Below are 23,358 nucleotides of genomic sequence, written 5' to 3' on the forward strand. Positions count from 1 at the left end.
ATTAAGCTCGTCAGCAATTAAAAGCCCACCCGCACCTCAACAAAGCCAGCAAAGCTGTCATTCTGAGGGAACGATTATTCCTGTGACTTTATCAATTAATTGCAGAAATTACCCAGACACTAGATTTTGTTTATTAATGTTGTGTTGTTATGTGTTAATAACATTTAGACTACATTACCCAGCAGGCTAGGCGGATGGTTGAAGAATGCCTTGCATGGCTAAACATGGAGTTTTCTAGCTGAAGTATATGTTCATTAAAAGTAGTTCAATCTACGCCCTGGTTTGTCATTATATAAGGAACAAACATAACATGGTGTCAGATTTGTAGTCGCTATGACGAGACAGAGAAAAGAAAGGAGTAACTGCAAATTTCCCTGACGAAAATTGAACATTCTACCACAATTCAAGTGACGTGAGTAGTCGAAGATGCTAGCTTGCAAGAGCGAGGACAACGAGCCGCAGCAGCGAGAGCGAGGTTGCATTGGAATCTGTTAACGAGCAAGTTGATGAGCAACATACTGAAGTAAGAGAAATTGACACTTTTCCTGTTCTCCGTCATGGATAGGCTTTGTCCTCCTACTCCTATGCAGTTAACAGGCAATTTAGCTGACTATTGGAAATGTTTCAAGCAGAGATTCAATATCTACCTAGCAGCCAGTGGCGCAGGGGGAGATGATGACAAATTGAAAGCTTCCATTTTTCTTCATGTTATTGGAGAGGATGCATTGGACATTTACAATAGCTTTCAGCAAGACGAGGCAAACTTGACATTGACTGTGCTAATGGCTAAATTTGAGGAGTACTTTGTACCAAGCCAGAACGTCACATTTGAGAGATACACATTTTTCTCTCATGATCAGATACAGGGAGTAAGTTTTGACCAGTATTTGACTGAGCTGAACACGCTGAGCAAAATGTGTGAATTTGAAAATCTGAAAGACTCACTAGTGAAAGACAGGATAGTCTGTGGCATACTTGATAATGGACTCAAGGAGAGATTGCTGCATGAGCAAGATTTAACTTTGGATAAAGCAGTGAATATGTGTCGAACAGCTGAAACCACCAGAGCACAAGCTAAAGAGCTGTGCAGGGATGAGATGTCAGTGTATGCAATAAAAAGAGAGGAGCACCACACACAACACCTTACAAAACAAAAACAAGCAAAAGAGAGAAATCAAAACACTACATGTGGAAAATGTGGATATATCCACAAGCCAAAACAAATGCCTTGCATATGGCAAATCATGTAACAACTGTGGGAAAAATAATCATTTCTCAAAATGCTGCAAAGCTGAGGGTACAAAGAAAAAGGTTCACACAGACGAGGAGATGGAAGAATTCTTTGTTGATTCTGTGGAAATATGCAGTAAATGCTGAATGGATTGTGCCATTGAAGGTGAATGAAACTATAATACTATTCAAACTTGATACTGGAGCACAGGTAAACCTGTTATCGCTGGATGACTACAAAACACGAAGGTGAAGAGCAAAATACACCGGGTGAAAATGAAGTTTACTAGTTATACTGGTGAGAACGTACCAGTCAAAGGTAGCTGTTAGTAACTTTACAGCACAAAGGAAAACAGTTCAGAGCACTGCTGCTGATTGTGGAAAAGAGTGTACAGCCTATTCTAGGAATCAATGCATGTGAAAAGCTCAATTTGTTGAAAAGAGTGTATGTAGTGACATCACAGGCTGAAAATGACCAAGAATCACTACTGGCTGAGTACGAGGATGTGTTTGAGGGTCGTGGATGTTTACCAGAAGAACACAATATGTACTGATGACAAAATGACTCCAGTTGTGCATGCATGCAGAAACGTTCCATTTGCATTGAGGAAAAAGCTCAAAGAGGAACTCGGACGCATGGAAAAGATGGACGTCATCACAATAATGGATGAACCTACAGACTGGGTTAAGCTCACTGGTTATTGTGGTGGAAAAGAACGGCGATCTCAGGATATGTCTAGACCCGAGACCCGAGAGATCTCAACAAAGCAATCAAGAGAGAGCATTTCAAGTTGCCAACCAGAGGAGAGATAATGTCGCAGTTTGCTGGAGCAAAGTTGTTCAGTAAGCTTGATGCCTCATCAGGATTCTGGCAAATGAAGCTAGATGATGCAATCTCAAGGCTATGCACATTCAACACACCTGAGGGAAGGTACAGATTTCTTTGTCTACCATATGGGATTCTCTCAGCGCCAGAGGTCTACCACAAGACAATCCACATGATCTTCAAGCACATTCCAGGAGTGGAGACTATGATGGATGACATCATTGTCTGGGGGTCCACAAAAGAAGAACACGATGCGAGAGTGAGACAAGTGCTGGACCTGACACGGAAAGTCAACCTAAAACTAAAAAAGGACAAATGCGAGTTTGGTGTGAAAACACTTCCCTTGGTGGGAGATGTACTTTAAGAGGATGGAGTCAAACCAGACCCGAGGAAAACATCAGCCATCAACAACATTGAGCGCCCGAAGAACAAGGACAATGTGAGACGCTTCATGGGCATGAATACCTACCTTGCAATGTTCATACCTCAACTGTCAGCACAGTCCGCTCCACTCCAATGTCTTTTGGAACAGAAAAATGAATGGGAATGTTCACATGAACAGGAAAACTGCTTAAAAAACCTAAAGAAGAGCCAGTGCTCAGATTCTATGATCCAGAGAAAAGCACAAGGATTTCTGCAGACGCGTCACAGTTTGGCCTGGGAGCAGTTCTTCTGCAACAGCATGACGACACATGGCAACCCGTCGCTTATGCATCCAGAGCCTTGCCAGGTGCAGAGACAAGGTATGCACAAAGAGAGAAAGAAGTACTGGCGAGCACATACGCTTGCGAAAGGTTTCACCAACACGTCTAAGGACGAGACTTCGAAGTGGAAACCAACCACAAACCATTGGTGTCAATCATGTCTAAGCCACTGAATGATTGTCCAATGAGAATCCAGAGAATGTTGGTCAGACTACAAAAGTATGATGTGAAGATGATCTATACCCCTGGAAAGTTCATGTTCGCCGCCGACCCTCTTTCTCGAGCAGTCGACAAGAAGGAGAGCTTCGACACACAGAAAAACACTGAGATTCAGGCCTATGTCGACATGATCGTAGCATCACTTCCTGTGTCTTCTGAGAGAATGGAGCAGATCAAAAGAGAGACCGCAGCTGACTAACCAATGACAGAGTTGAAAGAAACAACACTGATAGGATGGCCTGCACAGAAAAACAACTGTCCAAGGGGAATACAGGATTACTGGATGTGCAGAGCAGAGCTCACCACTGTGGATGACATAGTGTTCAAAGGCAACAAGATTGTCATTCCCACGACACTACGCATGCTACAGAAAATACACGAGGGCCACTTGGGTGAGGAAAAATGCAAATGACGAGCACGAGAAGTAATGTACTGGCCAAGAATGAACCAGGAAATCAGCCAGACCACTGCTTCATGTGAACTGTGTTTGACCTACAGGCCAAAGCAGCAAGCAGAGCCGCTAATGCCTCATCAGGTACCCCACAGACCCTACTACAAAGTTGGTGTTCACCTTTTTGACTGCAATGGCAAAAGTCACATTGTTGTTACCGACTACTACACAAACTACTCTGAAGTAGCAACACTGCCAACTACCTCCAGCAAAGCTGTAATCACCTAGCTGAAATCAGTCTTTGTAAGACATGGGGTTGTGTCTGAACTGTACTCGGACAATGGCCCGCAGTTCTCAAGTTCCAAATTCCGATCGTTCTCTAACGACTGGGGATTCCGACACAACACCTCCAGTCCCAACTTCCCAAGGTCCAACGGCTTAGCAGAGAGTCCAGTCAAAATTGTCAAAGATCTGATGAAAAAGGCACACGATGGAAAGGAGGATTTCCTAAAAAATCTTATGATCTACCACAGCGCACCGCTGCAGAACGAACTTTCACCTGCACAAATGTTGATGGGACGTCGCACCAGAACCAACCTACCCATCCATGAGGACTTGCTAACACCCAGAGGGGCTCACAAAGTCAAACTTGCAATGGAAAAACAGAAAGACAAATAAAAACAGTGACAGGACAAAAAAAACTGAACTGGGCCTCCCGGGTGGCGCAGTGGTTAAGGGCGCTGTACTGCAGTGCCAGCTGTGTCACCAAAGACTCTGGGTTTGCGCCCAGGCTCTGTCGTAACCGGCTGCAACCGGGAGGTCCGTGGGGCGACGCACAATTGGCCTAGCGTCGTCCGGGTTAGGGAAGGCTTGGCCGGTAGGGATATCCTTATCTCATCGCGCACCAGTGACTCCTGTGGCGGGCCGGGCGCAGTGCGCGCTAACCAAGGTTGCCAGGTGTTTCCTCCGACACATTGGTGCGGCTGGCTTCCGGGTTGGATGTGCGCTGTGTTAAGAAGCAGTGCGGCTTGGTTGGGTTGTGTATCGGAGGACGCATGACTTTCAACCGTCGTCTCTCCCAAGCCCGTAGCGATGAGACAAGACAGTAGCTACTAACAATTGGATACCACAAAATTGGGGAGAAAATTTAAAAACCTGAACTGAAACCTGGAGATCAGGTACGACTCCGAGACATCACTACAGGAACCTGGATGCAGCAAGGGTGTGTGCAGAGAGAAGTTGCAAGTTCGAATCCCTGAGCTGACATCGCTACATCTATCGCTACATCTGTTGTTCTGCCCCTGAACAGGCAGCTAACCCACTGTTCCTAGGCCGTAATTGAAAATAAGAATTTGTTCTTAACTGACTTGCCTAGTAAAATAAAGGTATAATAAAAAAATTAAAAACAGAGCATGGATCACAAATGAGATGAAACAGAGTGGATCTAAGGCTGCAGCCATTCACTCAGGGACTGAGGATCATCAGGAGGATACTGAGGAAGCGTCAAATGCCTTTAGAAATGGACAATTCAGTCAGAACACCCTGACTGACAATGAACGCTGTCCAACTGTTTCATGAAGCACTTCAGCAGAACGACCAAAAAGGACTGTCAGAGCCCCTGAAAGGCTTATGGAGAATTGCTAAAAAAAAACTGAATGTTTGGTTATTGTGAAAAGAAATAGAGCCACAATAGAGTATTTTTGGACAGACTATATTTAGTTGAAATTTTTAAGGAAAAATATTTTAAAAGTAGTTAAACCTACCATTGTCATTATATAAGGAACAAACATAACAAATGTCTTCAGATACATGTACGGATTTTTATTAATTTGATTGTAATGAGTGAAAATAAAAATGGCAGCCAATAGTACGTATTCAGTTTGGCAGCCATTAGTATGCATTCCGTTTGGCAGCTTTCAGTATGTATTCAGTTTGGCAGCCATTAGTATGCATTCCGTTTGGCAGCTTTCAGTACGTACTCAGTTTGGCAGACATTAGTATGCATTCCGTTTGGCAGCTTTCAGTACGTACTCAGTTTGGCAGCCATTAATATGCATTCTGTTTGGCAGCTTTCAGTACGTACTCAGTTTGGCAGCCATTAGTATGCATTCCGTTTGGCAGCTTTCAGTATGTATTCAGTTTGGCAGCCATTAGTATGCATTCCGTTTGGCAGCTTTCAGTACGAACTCAGTTTGGCAGACATTAGTATGCATTCCGTTTGGCAGCTTTCAGTACGTACTCAGTTTGGCAGCCATTAATATGCATTCTGTTTGGCAGCTTTCAGTACGTACTCAGTTTGGCAGCCATTAGTATGCATTCCTTTTGGCAGCTTTCAGTACGTACTCAGTTTGGCAGCCATTAATATGCATTCCGTTTGGCAGCTTTCAGTACGTACTCAGGTTTGCAGCCATTAGAACACATTCAGGTCGGAAGTCAGCAGTATACATTAAGTTTTGCAGCCATTATTAGGCATTCAGGTTGGTAGCCATTATTACATATTCAGGTTAGCAGCTATTCGTATATATTCAGGTTGGCTGCCATTAGTACGTATTCGGTTTGACAGCCAGTAGTACCTATTTAGATTGCAGCCATTAGTACACATTAAGGTTCGCAGCCATTATTTCACAATCAGGATGGCAGCAATTATTACATATTAAGGTTGGCAGCCATTAGTTATGTATTCAGGTTAGCAGCCATTAGCATGTATTTAGGTTGGCAGCTATTAACACGTATTCAGGCCATCTCAAATAGGTTTCTCGCCATCAGGGCTTAATGGGAAACAATAACTGAATTATGATGTGCATGCTAACAGGATCACTCATTCTGAAATCAACCTTGGGCCAAATTCATGAGGCTAATGTTGAAAAAGTCAGGATTAAATGTAGAGCTGTCACTTAGTCAAAGAACTTGTCCCTTTCACTTGAAATTAATTAAAAGGCAGACTAACTAAATGGAGCACAGATATATATATATACACACACACACACAAAACCTTTCCATAAGCCATCACATGCGGAAATGGTCAGAAAAGTTGGCGGACAAGGGCACAGCGAGTGTGACGTGGCAGTAGAACAAATACACATGGGTGATACAGTCCTTATCATTCCTTTCTGTATAGCATTAAATTACAAGATATCATTGTGTTTTATCTGGATACTTTACAATATGGATATATTCAAGAATTGGTTAAGTTTAACGATGGGTAGCATTTTGCAGCATTCCAGTGTATCAATAAGAACAAATCACAGTTATGGTATTAAAGATCAAAAACACAATAACAAAAGAATTCCACGCATTTATTAAGTAAAGTAATTGGAATTAATTTAACTTGAAAGCTAATAAAATCTAAAGCAAGTAAAAAAACATTTAAAAGACTGTGGTGACATAAATGCAGTCAATCTCCCCTGTCCCTCATGTTCATTTAGACAACCATAACTCTCTGTTGACTGTCTCGAATGCTCTCTTTCTCACAATAGCAGGGAAGATAAGAAAATCACTTTCCTCCAGAACATCTATGTTTATCTTCTGGGTCTGTTTAACCTACATGTAAGTGGGGAAATACCAGATGCATCTGGTACCAGATGCATCTAGCTATCCCTCTTGCTCTCTCTCTCTCTCTCTCTCTCTCTCTCTCTCTCTCTCTCTCTCTCTCTCTCTCTCTCTCTCTCCACCCTTTCTCTCCCCCACCCTTTCTTTCTCTTTCTCTTTCTGTCTCTAAACTAATATCCATCCCGCCCAGACTTCACCAGAATATATTAAAGCTGCTCTTCATTATTTACAGACAGATATGTGAGGAAGATGGCCTGCATATAGGAAAGGAAACCTAATGCCCAGATCTGCCAAGCAGAGACAGGGAGAGAGGGTATAGGGACCACAGGAGCTGGCCTACATATCATCCAGCAGGATATAGGATTTAGCGCTTCCAAACAAAGACTAAACTTTGGCCACTAATCCAGAGTTAGTGGCTAGCGTGTTCCCTACTTCGTCCTTGTTTATATATGAATTGCTTTCCTGTCTGAGGGGTAAGGTTACTTTGATAAAGCACACAAAATCAGTGCAAGTAAAACTGTAATAATGTAATAACGATAATATAATACTCTAAAAATGTGAAGTAGAACTTTTCAAAGGATCACCTTGTAGCTTTGACTACATGTTGCTCTCATGTTGATCTATTCACACCGTCGCAATGGCTTTGTGTTAGTTTTGTGCAAAATAAAAAGCAACACAGATTTACATGTTGAATTGAATAATGCACTGCATTGTTCAAGGATATGTTCATAATTGTGTTTGTCTTAGTTATTTTACAGGAAACATCCTGAATACAAATGATGTGTACATGTACACACACGCACGCACGCACGCACGCACGCACGCACACACACACACACACACACACACACACACACACACACACACACACACACACACACACACACACACACACACACACAGATAAGATGCAGTAACACCAGCTCCAGTTCAAAGTCTTACATCATGTAGTGAAGCAACATACATTTCCTAACACTAACATTTTTAAGTGCATACTCTACAAAAGAAAGCAAATTCCACACGTTTACTTTCTGTACCTGATTTACTGCTCTGGCATTTTGCTGAACCCACTCTTTCAAGTTAAACACAGCTTTGCTTGAAACACACCTTTACATTCTGTAAAAGACCATTATTTGTTTTCTCTAAGCTCCTAAATGGTCATGACAGGTGAGTATTTAACCAGTGTCAAGTCTTTATATGAATGGCAAAATGTTCTTTAAGATCTCTACTTCAATCTTATTTCACATGGAGATTTTGCCTAGAAATGTTAGCACTGGTTGATACAAGGATAATGATGATCATCCAACTTACTGTGCTGGCAGTGGATTCCGTTGAAGCCGGATGGACACTTGCAGACATAGCCTATGAACGTGTCGCCTCTGTAGGTTTCACTGATTTCACATATTCCTCTGTTGTGGCATGGGTTCGGGTGGCACGGTCCTGAGTGGAGAAACAACAAACAGAAGGAGACAAAACATGGTCAACATTATCAAGGGGTCTTTTGCCATTATAACTATTGACTAGATATGGATGCTTGCGCAAACATCATTACAGTAGTGATGCATTGCATCAGGTTGTGGTCCAGCCTTCTCCTTCAGAGAATCTCCGACTGACTTAATGAATCCAATACCCTGGGTTGAACTCTAAGTAAGAGGAAAGGACTGGTGGGTAAATAGATGGATGGGGAGTGATAGATAAAGTGCCTGTCATTCACAGAGTTCTAGTTCTAGAGTTCTGCAGAACTTCCCAGAGCTAGCCTCGTACGAACCATCCTGAGCTGCCCAGAGCTAGCCTCGTATGAACCATCCGGAGCTGCCCAGAGCTAGCCTCGTACGAACCATTATGAGCTTCCCAGAGCTAGCCTTGTACAAACTATCATGAGCTGCCCAGAGCTATCCTCTTACGAACCATCATGAGCTGCCCAGAGCTAGCCTCGTACGAACCATCCTGAGCTGCCCAGAGCTAGCCTCGTACGAACCATCCTGAGCTGCCCAGAGCTAGCCTCGTATGAACCATCCTGAGCTGCCCAGAGCTAGCCTCGTACGAACCATCCTGAGCTGCCCAGAGCTAGCCTCGTACGAACCATCCTGAGCTGCCCAGAGCTAGCCTCGTATGAACCATCCTGAGCTGCCCAGAGCTAGCCTCGTACGAACCATCCTGAGCTGCCCAGAGCTAGCCTCGTGCGAACCATCCTGAGCTGCCCAGAGCTAGCCTCGTACGAACCATCCTGAGCTGCCCAGAGCTAGCCTCGTGTGAACCATCCTGAGCTGCCCAGAGCTAGCCTCATATGAACCATCCTGAGCTGCCCAAGGCACAGAGGCTGCACTAATGATCCTGGAATACCTCACACTAGGAAAGCAGCATTTCCTAAGATAAACATAGCGTAGAGTTCAGCCTGTTTAACTGCAATGAAGCCAACAAATACACCCACACAGCAAAACACACATTAAATAAGTGTAACGGTTTTCGTCTGGTGGAAGAGAAGCGGACCAAAATGCAGCGTGGTATTTTTGAGACATGTTTAATGACGATGAAAACGAACCATACAAAAACAACAAATGGAACGTGAAAACCTATACAGCCTATTTTTGAGACATGTTTAATGACGATGAAAACAAACCATACAAAAACAACAAACGGAACGTGAAAACCTATACAGCCTATCTGGTGACAACAAACACAGAGACAGGAACAATCACCCACGAAATACTCAAAGAATATGGATGCCTAAATATGGTTCCCAATCAGAGACAACGATAATCACCTGACTCTGATTGAGAACCGCCTCAGGCAGCCATAGACTATGCTCGACACCCCCAAGACAAAACACACCACAAAAAAGCCATGTCACACCCTGGCCTGACCAAATAAATGCAGACAAACACAACATACTTCGACCAGGGCGTGATAATAAGCAAAGCTGAATTTAAGAACAGTCAGTTAAAAAAATTCTAATTTTCAATGACGGCCTAGGAACAGTGGGTTAACTGCCTGTTCAGGGGCAGAACAACAGATTTTTACCTTGTCAGCTCAGGGATTTGAACTTGCAACCTTTCGGTTACTAGTCCAACGATCTAACCACTAGGCTACCCTGCTTCCCCAAAACTCAATATGAGCAAAACATATTTTATTTGAAAGTGCCTGGTCTGTCTCAGTTGATGATGATTAATAACTTGGTTAGCACACTCATCTTTTCCCAGGCCTTTTCTATTTTTCCAATTCAGTTTTTCTACAATGTCATTTCTTAGGGAATAATAATGACAGCAAAGGCTTGGACTCAAAGTTATTACAAGAAAACACTTATGACACAGCAATATGTCACTGCACTGACAGTGACTACCACATGGTGCCATAACACTGCCATCTAAAACCCCTCACCGACGACTACTACGTGCAGTGTGGGCCAAATGTAAATGACAAGGCCTCGATGAAGGCTTATTGGATTCATAACTCCGAGCCTGCCAATAGCTCCCTCATGTTTTAAACAACGAGGTGTAGAACTGCCTGGATGCTGTCAGAACTTCCCAGTTGAAGTTTGATGGCAAAACTTTTGTAATCTCTCACAGGGAAGATATTAATGCAAATAACTTTGGAGGGATGGGGGGATCGACTATCAAATTATGTTGTTTAATAATGCTGTGATTTACTTATTTGTCAGAGACTTAAACATCAATCAGATCTATTTTATAACCAGGAGGGTAGGAGCATCGCCCGTTCACAATGAATATATCGTGACTGAGAAGGCTTATAGTTACGTATTGGCTCAACACATATTTACACATGGGATGTTAAATAAAACAACTTGAGACAATATTCAATGCTTCAAAGGACATGAAACATGTCTTTTGTTAAAAAAACAAAAACAAATAGTTGATTTAACTGCCTTTTTATTATTCTAACTGCCTTAGAATAACTGCATTTATTCTATTTCCCTTGTCTTCAGTAACACCTATAAAGGAAGAGATGACAGGTCTCAGGGTTCGATTCATGTCCTCGCTCTCACATCGATGGGTGAAGGACCAATTTCAGCCCAATTGCTAGTGTCCAGTCAACACACAAACAGCCTATTCTCTCTCATCTGCTTAACCTAAGTCACAAGAAAAGAGTAGCAATGTCACGACATCATAGAGATCCAGGGCAGATTCGGCCTTCAGAATGAACACAGGCTAGCTTATTGCTACGTGTTGTTGGCAGTGTCACGCCGTTGCATATGAATTGCAAACGAGGGTAACCCTATCAAAGTCAAGCCCATTCCGCCTCACTCCTGTATCAGTATTAATGAGACTTGTGGATAATTAGTTGAACAGAGAAAAGTATAATAGCTTTCACAAAGGCCTTGCTCTCTAAGGAGGAGGAGAGGGTGTCAGGCGTCAGGGCTGTTTTGACGTGACGATCTATAACAGCACAAAGGAACACTGAAAGCCTCTCTAATGGAGAATGCATCCCTGCACAAAGCACAGCCACAGCAGAGTGAGAGAATGAGAGACAGAGAGAGAGAATGAGAGAGCGAGAGAATGAGAGAGAATGAGAGAGAGAGAAAGAAAGAGAGCGAGAGAGAGTTAAAATGAGAGAAAGAGAGAGTGAAAGAAAGAGAGAGCGAGAGAGATAGAAAGAGAGAGAGCGAGAGAGATAGAAAGAGAGAGAGCGAGAGAGAGCGAGAGAGAGAGCGAGAGAGAGAGAGTGAGAGTGAGAAAGAGAAAGAGAAAGAGAAAGAGAGAGAGAGAAAGTGAGAGAGAAAAAGAGAGAAAGAGAAAGAGGGGCGGTCTATATTAGCAGTGTCCTTTGAGACTTCACCCTGCTAAAACGTTCTTTGTCCTACGACGTTGTTCTCTTTCCTGTCGGTGTGTGTGTGTGTGTGTGTTGTAAAGAGGTTGAGGGCTTTGCTGTGCGAATGTCAGCCACTGTAGTCTTGTGCGCACTAGCCCTTGATAGATGTGTGCCACGCGATGCCTGCGCGAGCTCCGCAATTTCCCTTTGGCCTGCAAAGAGAGCCCAATCAATCAACGGGGGAAAAACCTGAATAAGTGGTTAAACACAGAAAAGCGTCCTATGTTTCCTCTAAGATCAATCACAAAAGGCTGACATTTTCGGTGTGTCGGGTACAGTCGAGCCCCTAAATCCTATTTGGCAGGTTTTAGGAACATTAGCTTGTTCCGATGCTGGGGGATTGTATATTTACCCTGCTAAATTTCATTAGGCCGAGGGATAAACCATATGAACTGAGTATACAAAAAATTAGGAACACCTGCTCTTTCCATGACATAGACTGACCAGGTGAAAGCTATGATCCCTTACTGATTTCACCGGTTAAATCCACTTCAATCAGTGTAGCTGGATTGTGTATGTATGAAATTCAGAGGGTGAATGGGCAAGACAAAATATCTAAGTACCTTTGAACAGGGTACGGTAGTAGGTGACAGGCACACCAGTTTGAGTGTTTCAAGAACTGCAACGCTGCTGGGCTTTTCAAGCTCAACAGTTTACCATGTGTATTAAGAATGATCCACCACCCAAAGGACATCCAGCCAACTTGACACAACTGTGGGAATATTTGGAGTCAACACGGGCCAGCATCCCTGTGGAACGCGTTTCAATACCTTCTAGAGTCCATGCCCCTGACGACTTGAGGCTGTTTTGAGGGCAAAAGGAGGTGCAACTCAATATTAGGAAGGTTTTCCTAATGTTTTGTACACTCAGTGTACATTAAAGACAGCAATCTAAACTCCTCAGTCAACTCCGTATACAGTCTACCTAAGACCATGCACCTTTAAATCTGATTAATCATATTTGATTATGATCAGGCATTGGCTATGTTACTGGGATTTCTTCCTTGTGGTTATTCTGGGTATTTCATTTTTCTCATCCAGCATTTCTCGATGTCTTACTATATACGTTCCACATGCATATGCCACAAAAGTTTGCTGTAAAGTGCATCTTTCAACCAACAATGTCGTTCACATTTAAAACGTCTCAGCAACCTGAGGAATGCTTAACGTTATAGCGTCGATTACAATCTCTGGTGGTCCCACATAAAATGGGTTGAGTGGTGGAGAGGGGGCAGAGTGAATCAGGGGCGGATTGAACCACCCAGTGTGGTTGGCTGATCATCAGCATGATTACCTTGTATTTACAGTCACAGAATATTCTGAAGGCTGGCACCCCCCACCCTAACTGTGACTTCACAGAACCTCAAGCCTCAACCATCCCCCATCCTGACCCCTTATCAGGGCTAGTAGAGAGGAACCCTCCCTCATCACCACACTTGTTAGAGCACGTCATTTATGTTAGTCAGGCTCCATATCCACTGTCCTCAATTTTAATCAGCTGTGCAAAAAACAAAATGTGCACCCAGGGGGCCCCTGGACCGAGTTTGGGAAACCCTGCTTTAGAGGACTGAGTTACACTGAGGACAGAGCCTGAAAAACAGAAATGACTGACAACCCAATAAATCCACAAGGGACTGTGTACATATCTCTGTATTGGGATACATAATTGAGCCACAACTCTAGAGCATGCCTGCTTGTCGTCCTAAAAAACTAAAATGAGTTACCTCCGGTTAGTTCAGCCATTCTTTTTCCTTTTCTTTGTAAAACTTTTTTTTTTTTTTTTTGCTTACGACACCTGGTATTCCCAGGCGGTCTCCCATCCCAGTACTAACCAGGCCCGACCCTGAACAGGCAAGATCAGGGTGGTATGGCCACATGCGTATTTTTCCATGTTTTTTTTACCCTGTTTTCTCTCTGAATTAGGTCCTTTGGCTAATCTCTGCAACTCCTTAATGGGCTCGGGAGAGGCAGAGGTTGAGTCGTGCATCCTCCAAAACACTACCTGCCTGGCCGTCTACTTCATATCACACTGCTCGCTTAACCCGGATGTTAGCCGCAACAATGTGTCGGAGGAAACACTGATCGACTGACGACCTGGGTCAGCTTGCAGGCACCCGGCACTGTCTCAAGGAGTCGCTAGAGCACGATGAGCCAAGGAAAGCCCCACCGGCCAAACCCTCCCCTACCCTGGAAAGCACTAGGCCAATTTTGCGCCGTCCTATGGGGGTCCCAGTGACGGCCGGTTATGACACAGCCAGGGATCAAACCCCAGGCTGTAGTGACGTCTTAGCATTGCGGGGCTGTGCTTTTGACTGCTGTGCCACCCAGGACCAGCCATTCATATGGGGGAAATTAATGAGGAAAGAATGAGGTTTGGGGATAAAAGCAGAAAATAAGGTCTATTAGATCACTTTTTTGGTCAATTGCACACAGATCCAAACAACATTTGACTTGTTCTTTTAACCCAGCCCCTTGAAAGACACACATACAGTTTTTTTGAAGAGGTGCAGGGGGCTGCCACACTGGGCACCATTGTTGTGGGGGTTATTAAGTGGGCACACCGGCAGGGAATAGCATCTAGGATTTGATACCAGCAACCCTCAGATTGCCAGCTTTGTTCCTATCATATTTCCCCCGTCGGCCCCGGGATTCGAATTGGTAACCCCCTGGTTGATGGCTCGCATCTCTAACCTCTAGGCTACCTGCACCCCATATCGTATTAGTTTTGTTCTATGAGATAATATCAGTCAGTTAACATGACATTTATGAATTATGAAACCTCTATGAGTTTAAATGTGCCTGTTCTGATTGCATAAATGATTCAAAATTCACAAAAAGTTAGCTGATGAAGATTATTTAATAGAAAATAATTATTAGATCTCCTAAGCCTGTGTTTACCACATACTGTACCTTATTTTCGGCATTTAGCCAAAAACCCTACAAAAACAAAATGTATTTCATGTGGCAGAGTTAGTGTCTACAGAAAGATGACATTACTATTGCTCTTTATTCAAGTCTGTTTTACACAACAATGGGAAAAATGTATGGTCTGAAAAGGCCAAAAAAGTACAGTAAAGATATACATAAAGTAGTTTATAGATTATGCAATCAAATGTAATTTGTAACACATTGTGAACCCTCAGTCCTTTACATTGGGTATAGTTTCCACTTGCATGGGTGGTAAATTAGGAAGTTCCAATTCAGAGCCTCTGCTCTAAATGTATACTTGGTGAGACGGCAGTGGGCTCTAACATTGGCCTGATTATGTCACTTCCTTTTATTTGACACTGCTTCTTCAGCCCACCCTTCACAGTGCTCTCTGATAGCAACTGGCATGGGTCCACATTAACGGACAGTAGCCTTCTCAGCAGGACACATCCTGGGATGCTTTTAGTAAGTCCTTTCCTCTTTACCTTTCTATCTGTACATGTCCTTGCACCCTGCCATGACGAAATGGATCAGACACATTGACATTTGACAATGACAGACGAATGCACTTGCAAAGTCAGAAAGTATAAAAGGCACATCAAAGACGTAAGACGGAACTGCCTAAGACTCCGGCATGTCAAATATATCTCCCAGGGAGGTCAAAACAAAATACACCATTCAAGACGTTGACAGAAGAGGAAGAGAAGGAAAGACTAGTCAGAACATGGAAATGTCACAACAGTAGCAGAGGGGACCTTGGAAGAAAGTTCTTCCTGTTCTGACCATGTGAGCCAATCAAACCTAATTAGGCCTGAGCCAATCAGACGAAGACTTCTCCAGGAGAAGAGTCGCCGCACCAGGGTGGTCAACGAAAGTTCGCTGGCATAAGTCTCTCCATAATACAGTCAGGCATTGACTGATTCACTTATTATTGGCAATGCATAGGCCCTTATCACACATTGGACATTCTGTGAATCTGGAAAAGTCATGAATGCCCAGTTCGTAATGGAATGAAAGAAAGCCTGTGCTTCATTCCATAAAGAGTTTTGTTAACCAGTCAAGCTCATATGACTACATCGAGATCTGTCAAGCACATTTCTCAAAAGGAAGAAAGTACGGGAGGAAAAGCTACAACAAAGAGATGCATAGAGGAAGTTAAAAGGTCATGGTGTTTTCCATTTCCTTTCATCCAATATATACAGGGAATGTGATCCCATACAAGGTTACCCCAATAGAGATCTTAATATTCTCAGAAAAAGCCCCAGCTGACTCCTCTTAAGCACCTCTGTGCAGAACACAAACACGGCTTCTTTCCTAACAGTTCATTAATAATCAGTGCCGAGCCTCATATGTCAGCACTGCCTCTGACACGTCAGGCATTGGAAATAAAGCAGCACATAATTACGTGTGAAAGAGTGATCTGTTCAACATCAGTAACATGATTTAAATAGTGTATTAGACTGAATGGAGATCATACTGCCATTAAGTGGTCGAATCTGCAATAAGGCTAAATTAGCATTAGTGTGTATAAGGTATTACTCACACACTTGAACTAATAAGAGGACGAAAATGCTGTGCCAAGCTTTTCACTTAGTACCTTTTTTCAAACATCACAGTGGAATCGTATAGATGATTCTATGCAGATTGAAAGAGAAGGGAATTGGCTACTTTAGGAGCACTAGTATGCATACTGTAAAGAAGCTTGCACTGTGCAAGAACTCACGCTGAATGTACCGGAATTGTGAGGAGCTTTTAGCATGTCAATGTCTGAGTGGTCCAGGTCTAAGAGTAGAGCACAGAAATGCAGCATGGCCATTATATAAAGTGCTATTTTACACAGAAAGTCCAGTCTTGTGTTACATAATGGCCAACCAGTGCCCATTAAACCTGCAACTCCAAATCAAATCAAATTTTATTTGTCACATGCACATGGTTAGCAGATGTTAATGCGACTGTAGCGAAATGCTTGTGCTTCTAGTTCCGACAATGCAGTAATAACCAACAAGTAATCTAACTAACAATTCCAAAACTAATTACTTATACACAGTGTAAGGGGATAAAGAATATGTACATAAAGATATATGAATGAGTGATGGTACAGAGCAGCATAGGCAAGATACGGTTGATGGTATCGAGTACAGTATATACATATGAGATGAGTATGTAAACAAAGTGGCATAGTTAATGTGGCTAGTGATACATGTATTACATAAGGATGCAGTAGATGATGTAGAGTACAGTATATACGTATACATATGAGATGAATAATGTAGGGTAAGTAACATTATATAAGGTAGCATTGTTTAAAGTGGCTAGTGATATATTTTACATCATTTCCCATCAATTCCCATTATTAAAGTGGCTGGAGTTGAGTCAGTGTGTTGGCAGCAGCCACTCAATGTTAGTGGTTGCTGTTTAACAGTCTGATGGCCTTGAGATAGAAGCTGTTTTTCAGTCTCTCGGTCCCAGCTTTGATGCACCTGTACTGACCTCGCCTTCTGGATGATAGCGGGGTGAACAGGCAGGGGCTCGGGTGGGTGTTGTCCTTGATGATCTTTATGGCCTTCCTGTAACATTGGGTGGTGTAGGTGTCCTGGAGGGCAGGTAGTTTGCCCCCGGTGATGCATTGTGCAGTCCTCACTACCCTCTGGAGAGCCTTACGGTTGCGGGCGGAGCAGTTGCCGTACCAGGCGGTGAAACAGCCCTCCAGGATGCTCTCGATTGTGCATCTGTAGAAGTTTGTGAGTGCTTTTGGTGACAAGCCGAATTTCTTCAGCCTCCTGAGGTTGAAGAGGCGCTGCTGCGCCTTCTTCACGATGCTGTCTGTGTGAGTGGACCAATTCAGTTTGTCTGTGATGTGTATGCCGAGGAACTTAAAACTTACTACCCTCTCCACTACTGTTCCATCGATGTGGATAGGGGGGTGTTCCCTCTGCTTTTTCCTGAAGTCCACAATCATCTCCTTAGTTTTGTTGACGTTGAGTGTGAGGTTATTTTCCTGACACCACACTCCGAGGGCCCTCACCTCCACCCTGTAGGCCGTCTCGTCGTTGTTGGTAATCAAGCCTACCACTGTTGTGTCGTCCGCAAACTTGATGATTGAGTTGGAGGCGTGTGTGGCTGTGCAGTCGTGGGTGAACAGGGAGTACAGGAGAGGGCTCAGAACGCACCCTTGTGGGGCCCAAGTGTTGAGGATCAGCGGGGTGGAGATGTTGTTGCCTACCCTCTCCACCTGGGGGCGGCCCGTCAGGAAGTCCAGTACCCAGTTGCACAGGGCGGGGTCTAGACCCAGGGTCTCGAGCTTGATGACGAGCTTGGAGGGTACTATGGTGTTAAATGCCGAGCTGTAGTCGATGAACAGCATTCTCACATAGGTATTCCTCTTGTCCAGATGGGTTAGGGCAGTGTGCAGTGTGGTTGAGATTGCATCGTCTGTGGACCTATTTGGGCGGTAAGCAAATTGGAGTGGGTCTGGGGTGTCAGGTAGGGTGGAGGTGATATGGTCCTTGACTAGTCTCTCAAAGCACTTCATGATGACGGAAGTGAGTGCTACGGGGCGGTAGTCGTTTAGCTCAGTTACCTTAGCTTTCTTGGGAACAGGAACAATGGTGGCCCTCCACCCCCGTTTACAAAAAAGAGCCATAGATACAGTGCATTCAGAAAGTATTCAGACCCCTTCCATTTTTCCACATTTTGTTGCGTTACATAATTATTCTAATATGGACTAAATACCCTTTTCCCCCTCATCAATCTACACACAATACCCCGTAATCACATAGCAAAAACAGGATTTTAGACTTTTCTTTCAAACTTATTAAAAATATAAAACAAAAATAACTTATTTATATACTGTAAGTATTCAGACCCTATGAGACTCGGAAATGAGCTTAGAAGCATCCTGTTTCCATTGGTCATGATTGAGATGTTTCTTCAACCTGATTGGAATCCACCATTTTTAAATTAAATTAATTGGTCATGATTTGGAAAGGCATACACCTGTCTATATAAGGAAACCAAGCCATGAGGTTGAAGGAATTGTACGGTAGAGTAGCCAGACAAAAGCAGTAAAAGGGTACATGACAGCACGCTTAAATTTTTCCAAAAGGCACCTAAAGAATTCTCAGACCATGACAAACATGATTCTCTGGTCTGATGAAACCAAGATTGAACTATTTGGCCTGAATGCTAAGCGTCTCGTCTGGAGGAAACCTGGCACCATCCCTACTGTGAAGCATGGTGGTGGCAGCATCATACTGTGGGGATGTTATTCAGTGGCAGGGACTGGGAGACTAGTCAGGATCGAGGGAAAGATGAACGGAGCAAAGTACAGAGAGATCCTTGATGAAAACCTGCTCCAGAGCGCTCAGAGCCTCACACTGGGGCAAAGGCTGACCTTCTAACAGGGCTATGACCATAAGCACACAGCCAAGACAACACAGGAGTGGCTTTGGGACAAGCCACTGAATGTCCTTGAGTGGCCCAGCCAGAGCTTGGATTTGAACCCGGTCAAACATCTCTGGAGAGACCTGAAAATAGCTGTGCAGTGATGCTCCCTATCCAACCTGACAGACCTTGAGAGGATCTGCAGAGAAGAATGGAAGGCACTCCCAAATACAGTTGTGCCAAGCTTGTAGCTTCATACTCAAGGCTGTAATCGCTACTGAGTAAAGGGTCTGAATACTTGAGTAAATGTGATATTTTAGTTTTTTTGCAAAAATGTCTAAAAACCTGTTTTTGCTTTGTCATTCTGGGGAATTGCTTATAGATTGATGAGGGTGAAAAACGATTTCATGCATTTTAGAATAAGGCTGTAACGTAACAAAATGTGGAAAAAGTCAAGGGCTCTGAATACTTGCTGAATGCACAGTACATTATTAATATATTAAACAAGTTTATGGGGATTAATAAGGCCCTCACAAGCGAAATAATGAATGCTCCCTTACCACATATTAAAAATGCATATCAAATTCATCGTTAATTAAAACCAGTAGAGAGCAAACGGGTATTGCAGTAATTAAAAATGATGTGTATTTCATATCCAATAAAGAGAAGAGATACTGTTACGTTCCCCAGTTTCTGTGTTGTTGTGGGTTTGTATGTGTATGTATTTCAGGAAATGGCTTCCTGGATTCCTAAGCAGCTGATTGGTCGACCCCATCGCTGATTGGAGCTCTGACCACTCCCGCTTGTCAGGGGATACAGCTGTCTCTTCAATGACCAACTTGATAAAAGCCAGTGTTCCTCCCTCAGGGAGGAGAGCTTCTTTTTATGTCCTGTGTTGGTTGTTGTGGCAGTCAGTAAAAGTTTTGATTATATTATTTTGTAGCCTCTCCTTCATAGGTATGTGTATTCCAATAGCACTTAGTGTTATTGGTTAATGAAATTGTTCACGTAAATTATTGGTAAATTATTCGGTTTCATTTGTTCCCAGGGGGGGAAGGGGAATGCACCTTGGGAGTGTGCCTGCGGGCATACATAACCCGTAGTATTTAATCTGTCTATGCACACTAGGTAAGTCCTCTAGAGAGAGGATTCCTTAACTTTGACTTTCTTTGCTTTGGTTCCGTCCAGACCCTTTTCCCCACATTACCGTGTTTAGAAAGAATAAATTCCCTGTAAATGGCATTTTTCTCTGCCTCTGTCGTCCTTCCCCGCACCTACGATCACATACTTTTTTCACTCCACGGGGAGTTGAGATGTAGTGGGGTGTTGCGTTCCCTCCTCCAATAGGTGTACGTAACAGATACTGTATGTCAAGATGTTCACAAAATTGAAGATAATTCCTGAAGCTGTCAGCGAATGCTATACAAATGTGTCACACTTCGTTTTATTAAGCACTGCTTCAGATTTCAACTTTAGCATTCCAAAATAATGTTTCTCCCCAATTCTGTGATACATATACAGTACCAGTCAAAAGTATGGACACACCTACTCATTCAAGTTTTTTATTTATTTATACTATTTTCTACATTGTATAATAATTGTGAAGACATCAAAACTATGAAATAACACACAAGGAATCATGTAGTAACCAATATCAAAATATATTTTTGATTCTTCAAAGTATCCACCTTTTGCCTTGATGACAGATTTAGCACACTTTTGGCATTCTCTCAACCAGCTTCACCTGGAATTCTTTTCCAATTGTCTTGAAGGAGTTCCTACATATGCTGAGCACTTGAAGGCTGCTTTTCACCCACTCTGCGGTCCAACTCATTCCAAACCATCTCAATTGGGTTGCGGTTGAGTGATTGTGGAGGCCAGGTCATCTGATGCAGCACTCCATCGCTCTCATTCTTGGTCAAATAGTCCTTACACAGCCTGAAGGTGTGTTAGGTGATTGTCCTGTTGAAAAACAAATGATAGTACACTAAACGCAAACCAGATGGGATGGCATATTGCTGCTGAATGGTATGGCGTATTGCTGCAGAATTCAAGTGTCCCTTGAATTCTAAATAAATCACTGACAGTGTCACCAGCAAAGCACTCCCACACCTTTACACCTCCTCCTTCATGATTCACGGTGTGAACCACAAATGCGGAGATCATCCGTTCACCTACTCTGCATCTCAAAAAGATATGGCAGTTGGAACCAAAAATCTCAAATTTGGACTCATCAGACCAAAGGACTGATTTCCACCGGTCTAATGTCCATTGCTCGTGTTTCTTGACCCAAACAACTCTCTTATTATTACTGGTGTCCTTTAGTAGTGATTTCTTTGCAGCAATTCTACCATTAAGGTCTGTTTCATGCAATCTCCTCTGAACAGTTGATGTTGAGATGTGTCTGTTACTTGAACTCAGTGAAGCACTTATTTGGGCTGCAATTCCTGAGGCTGGTAACTTTAATGAACTTATCCTCTGCAGCAGGGGTAACTCTGGGTCTTCCTTTCCTGTGGCGGTCCTCATGAGAGCCAGTTTCATCACAGCGCATGATGGTTTTTAAGATTGCACTTGAAGAAACTTTCAAAGTTGAAATGTTCCAGATTGACTGACCTTCATGTCTTAAAGTAATGATGGACTGTCGTTTCTCTTTGCTTATTTGAACTGTTCTTGCCATAATATGGAATGGTTATTTTACCAAATAAGGCTATCTTCTGTATACCACCCCTGTCTTGTCACAACACAACTGATTGGCTAAAATACATTTCACAAACGTACTTTTCACCAGGCACATCTGTTAATTGAAATGTATTCCCGGTGACTACCTCATGAAGCTGGTTGAGAGAAGAGTGTGCAAAGCTGTCATCAAGGCAAAGTGATGCTACTTTGAAAAATCTCAAATATAGTGTTTTGATTTGTTAAACACTTTTTTGGTTACTACATTATTCCATATCTGTTATTTCACAGTGTTGATGTCTTCACTATTATTCTACAATGTAGAAAATAGTAAAAATAAAGAAAAGGCCTGAAATGAGTAGGTGTATTCAAACTTTTGACTGATATGTACATTTTCACCATTTTTATTTCACTCTGGAGTCAAACATGCACATTTAGTTTTTTACAAGTACAAAATTCTTTCCACAAGGATATATTCACACAACTAAAGCTTGTAACACCTGACCCTATCAAACAGCAAACATTGGCTGATTACTGTGTGGTTTGCCATGACTGGTGTTAGGGAACATATTCAAATGAAGGATGAAGGTTGTGATGCCTGGATGATGGCTGTGTTGCCTGGATGAAGGTTGTGTTGCCTGGATGAAGGCTGTGTTGCCTGGATGAAGGCTGTGTTTCCTGGATGAAGGCTGTGTTGCCTGGATGAAGGTTGTGATGCCTGGATGAAGGTTGTGTTGCCTGGATGAAGGCTGTGTTGCCTGGATGAAGGCTGTGTTGCCTGGATGAAGGCTGTGTTGCCTGGATGAAGGCTGTGTTGCCTGGATGAAGGCTGTGTTGCCTGGATGTCAGGCAGCTTTTCAGCTGATATGACTGGTGAGAGATGTTCCATTGATTTCACACTGACATACCCCTTCTATAACCCTGGAATTACATGGCACTGATGGCAGTGGCACCTTGTAACAAGGTCAGATTTTTGGGCGTGTTATTAACATGGTAATTCACAGGTGACTTTCAAACCTGTAATTACAAAACATTAGTTACTTAGTGAAACAAGAAAGTATAATAGCACCAGTCATTTTTACATTTTGTGTACTGTCTGTGTGTGTGTATGCGTGCTTGTGTTTGTGCTTTCCTGAGTGTGGGCACACATTTGTGAGTAACTGAAACGACATAACATGATACTACATGTGTTTTGCCTTGCATATTGTTTTTAAACACCTCCATTCACATGCTCAAATGGGCACGTGATATGGAATGTCACATGAAGAAAATCAACTTTGCTATGAAATAACAGAGGTATTATTATTAAAGGATCAAAAAACAGTTCAGAAATTTGAAAAGTTGCAGATTAGGTTAATCTATATACTTGAATAACAAAGAAGAACATTCTACCATAGCAACACACGATTCTGACCTCATTGTAACCATCTAAAACAGAAGAAATTATTAAGAAGAGATGCACAGGACATGACGTGAGCATGGAGATATGAATGCTGTTGTCTATAGTGCCAGCAATGCAGGGTGTTGACCACAGCTGAATATGTCAGAGTTAGGGTCAAATCCATCTAAATTAATGGATTCAGGAATTCAGTCACATATAACAATTTCATGTCCAACTAAAACTGA

At 42.9% G+C, this 23,358-nt stretch overlaps 1 protein-coding gene across 2 annotated transcripts in view; it reads right to left on the reverse strand.

Moving 5' to 3' along the window:
* The window catches only part of LOC135521163 (EGF-like repeat and discoidin I-like domain-containing protein 3), a 208,883-nt gene that overhangs the window by 138,284 nt on the left and 47,241 nt on the right, over window positions 1-23,358 (reverse strand). For both annotated transcript variants that reach the window (XM_064947183.1, XM_064947126.1), the window contains one exon: window positions 8,231-8,359. In XM_064947183.1, coding sequence (XP_064803255.1) covers window positions 8,231-8,359 — 129 coding nt within the window. The remainder of the gene's footprint in view (window positions 1-8,230; window positions 8,360-23,358) is intronic.

The sequence above is a fragment of the Oncorhynchus masou genome, chromosome 1 (genome assembly GCF_036934945.1).
Source record: "Oncorhynchus masou masou isolate Uvic2021 chromosome 1, UVic_Omas_1.1, whole genome shotgun sequence".
Taxonomy (NCBI): Eukaryota; Metazoa; Chordata; class Actinopteri; order Salmoniformes; family Salmonidae; genus Oncorhynchus; species Oncorhynchus masou.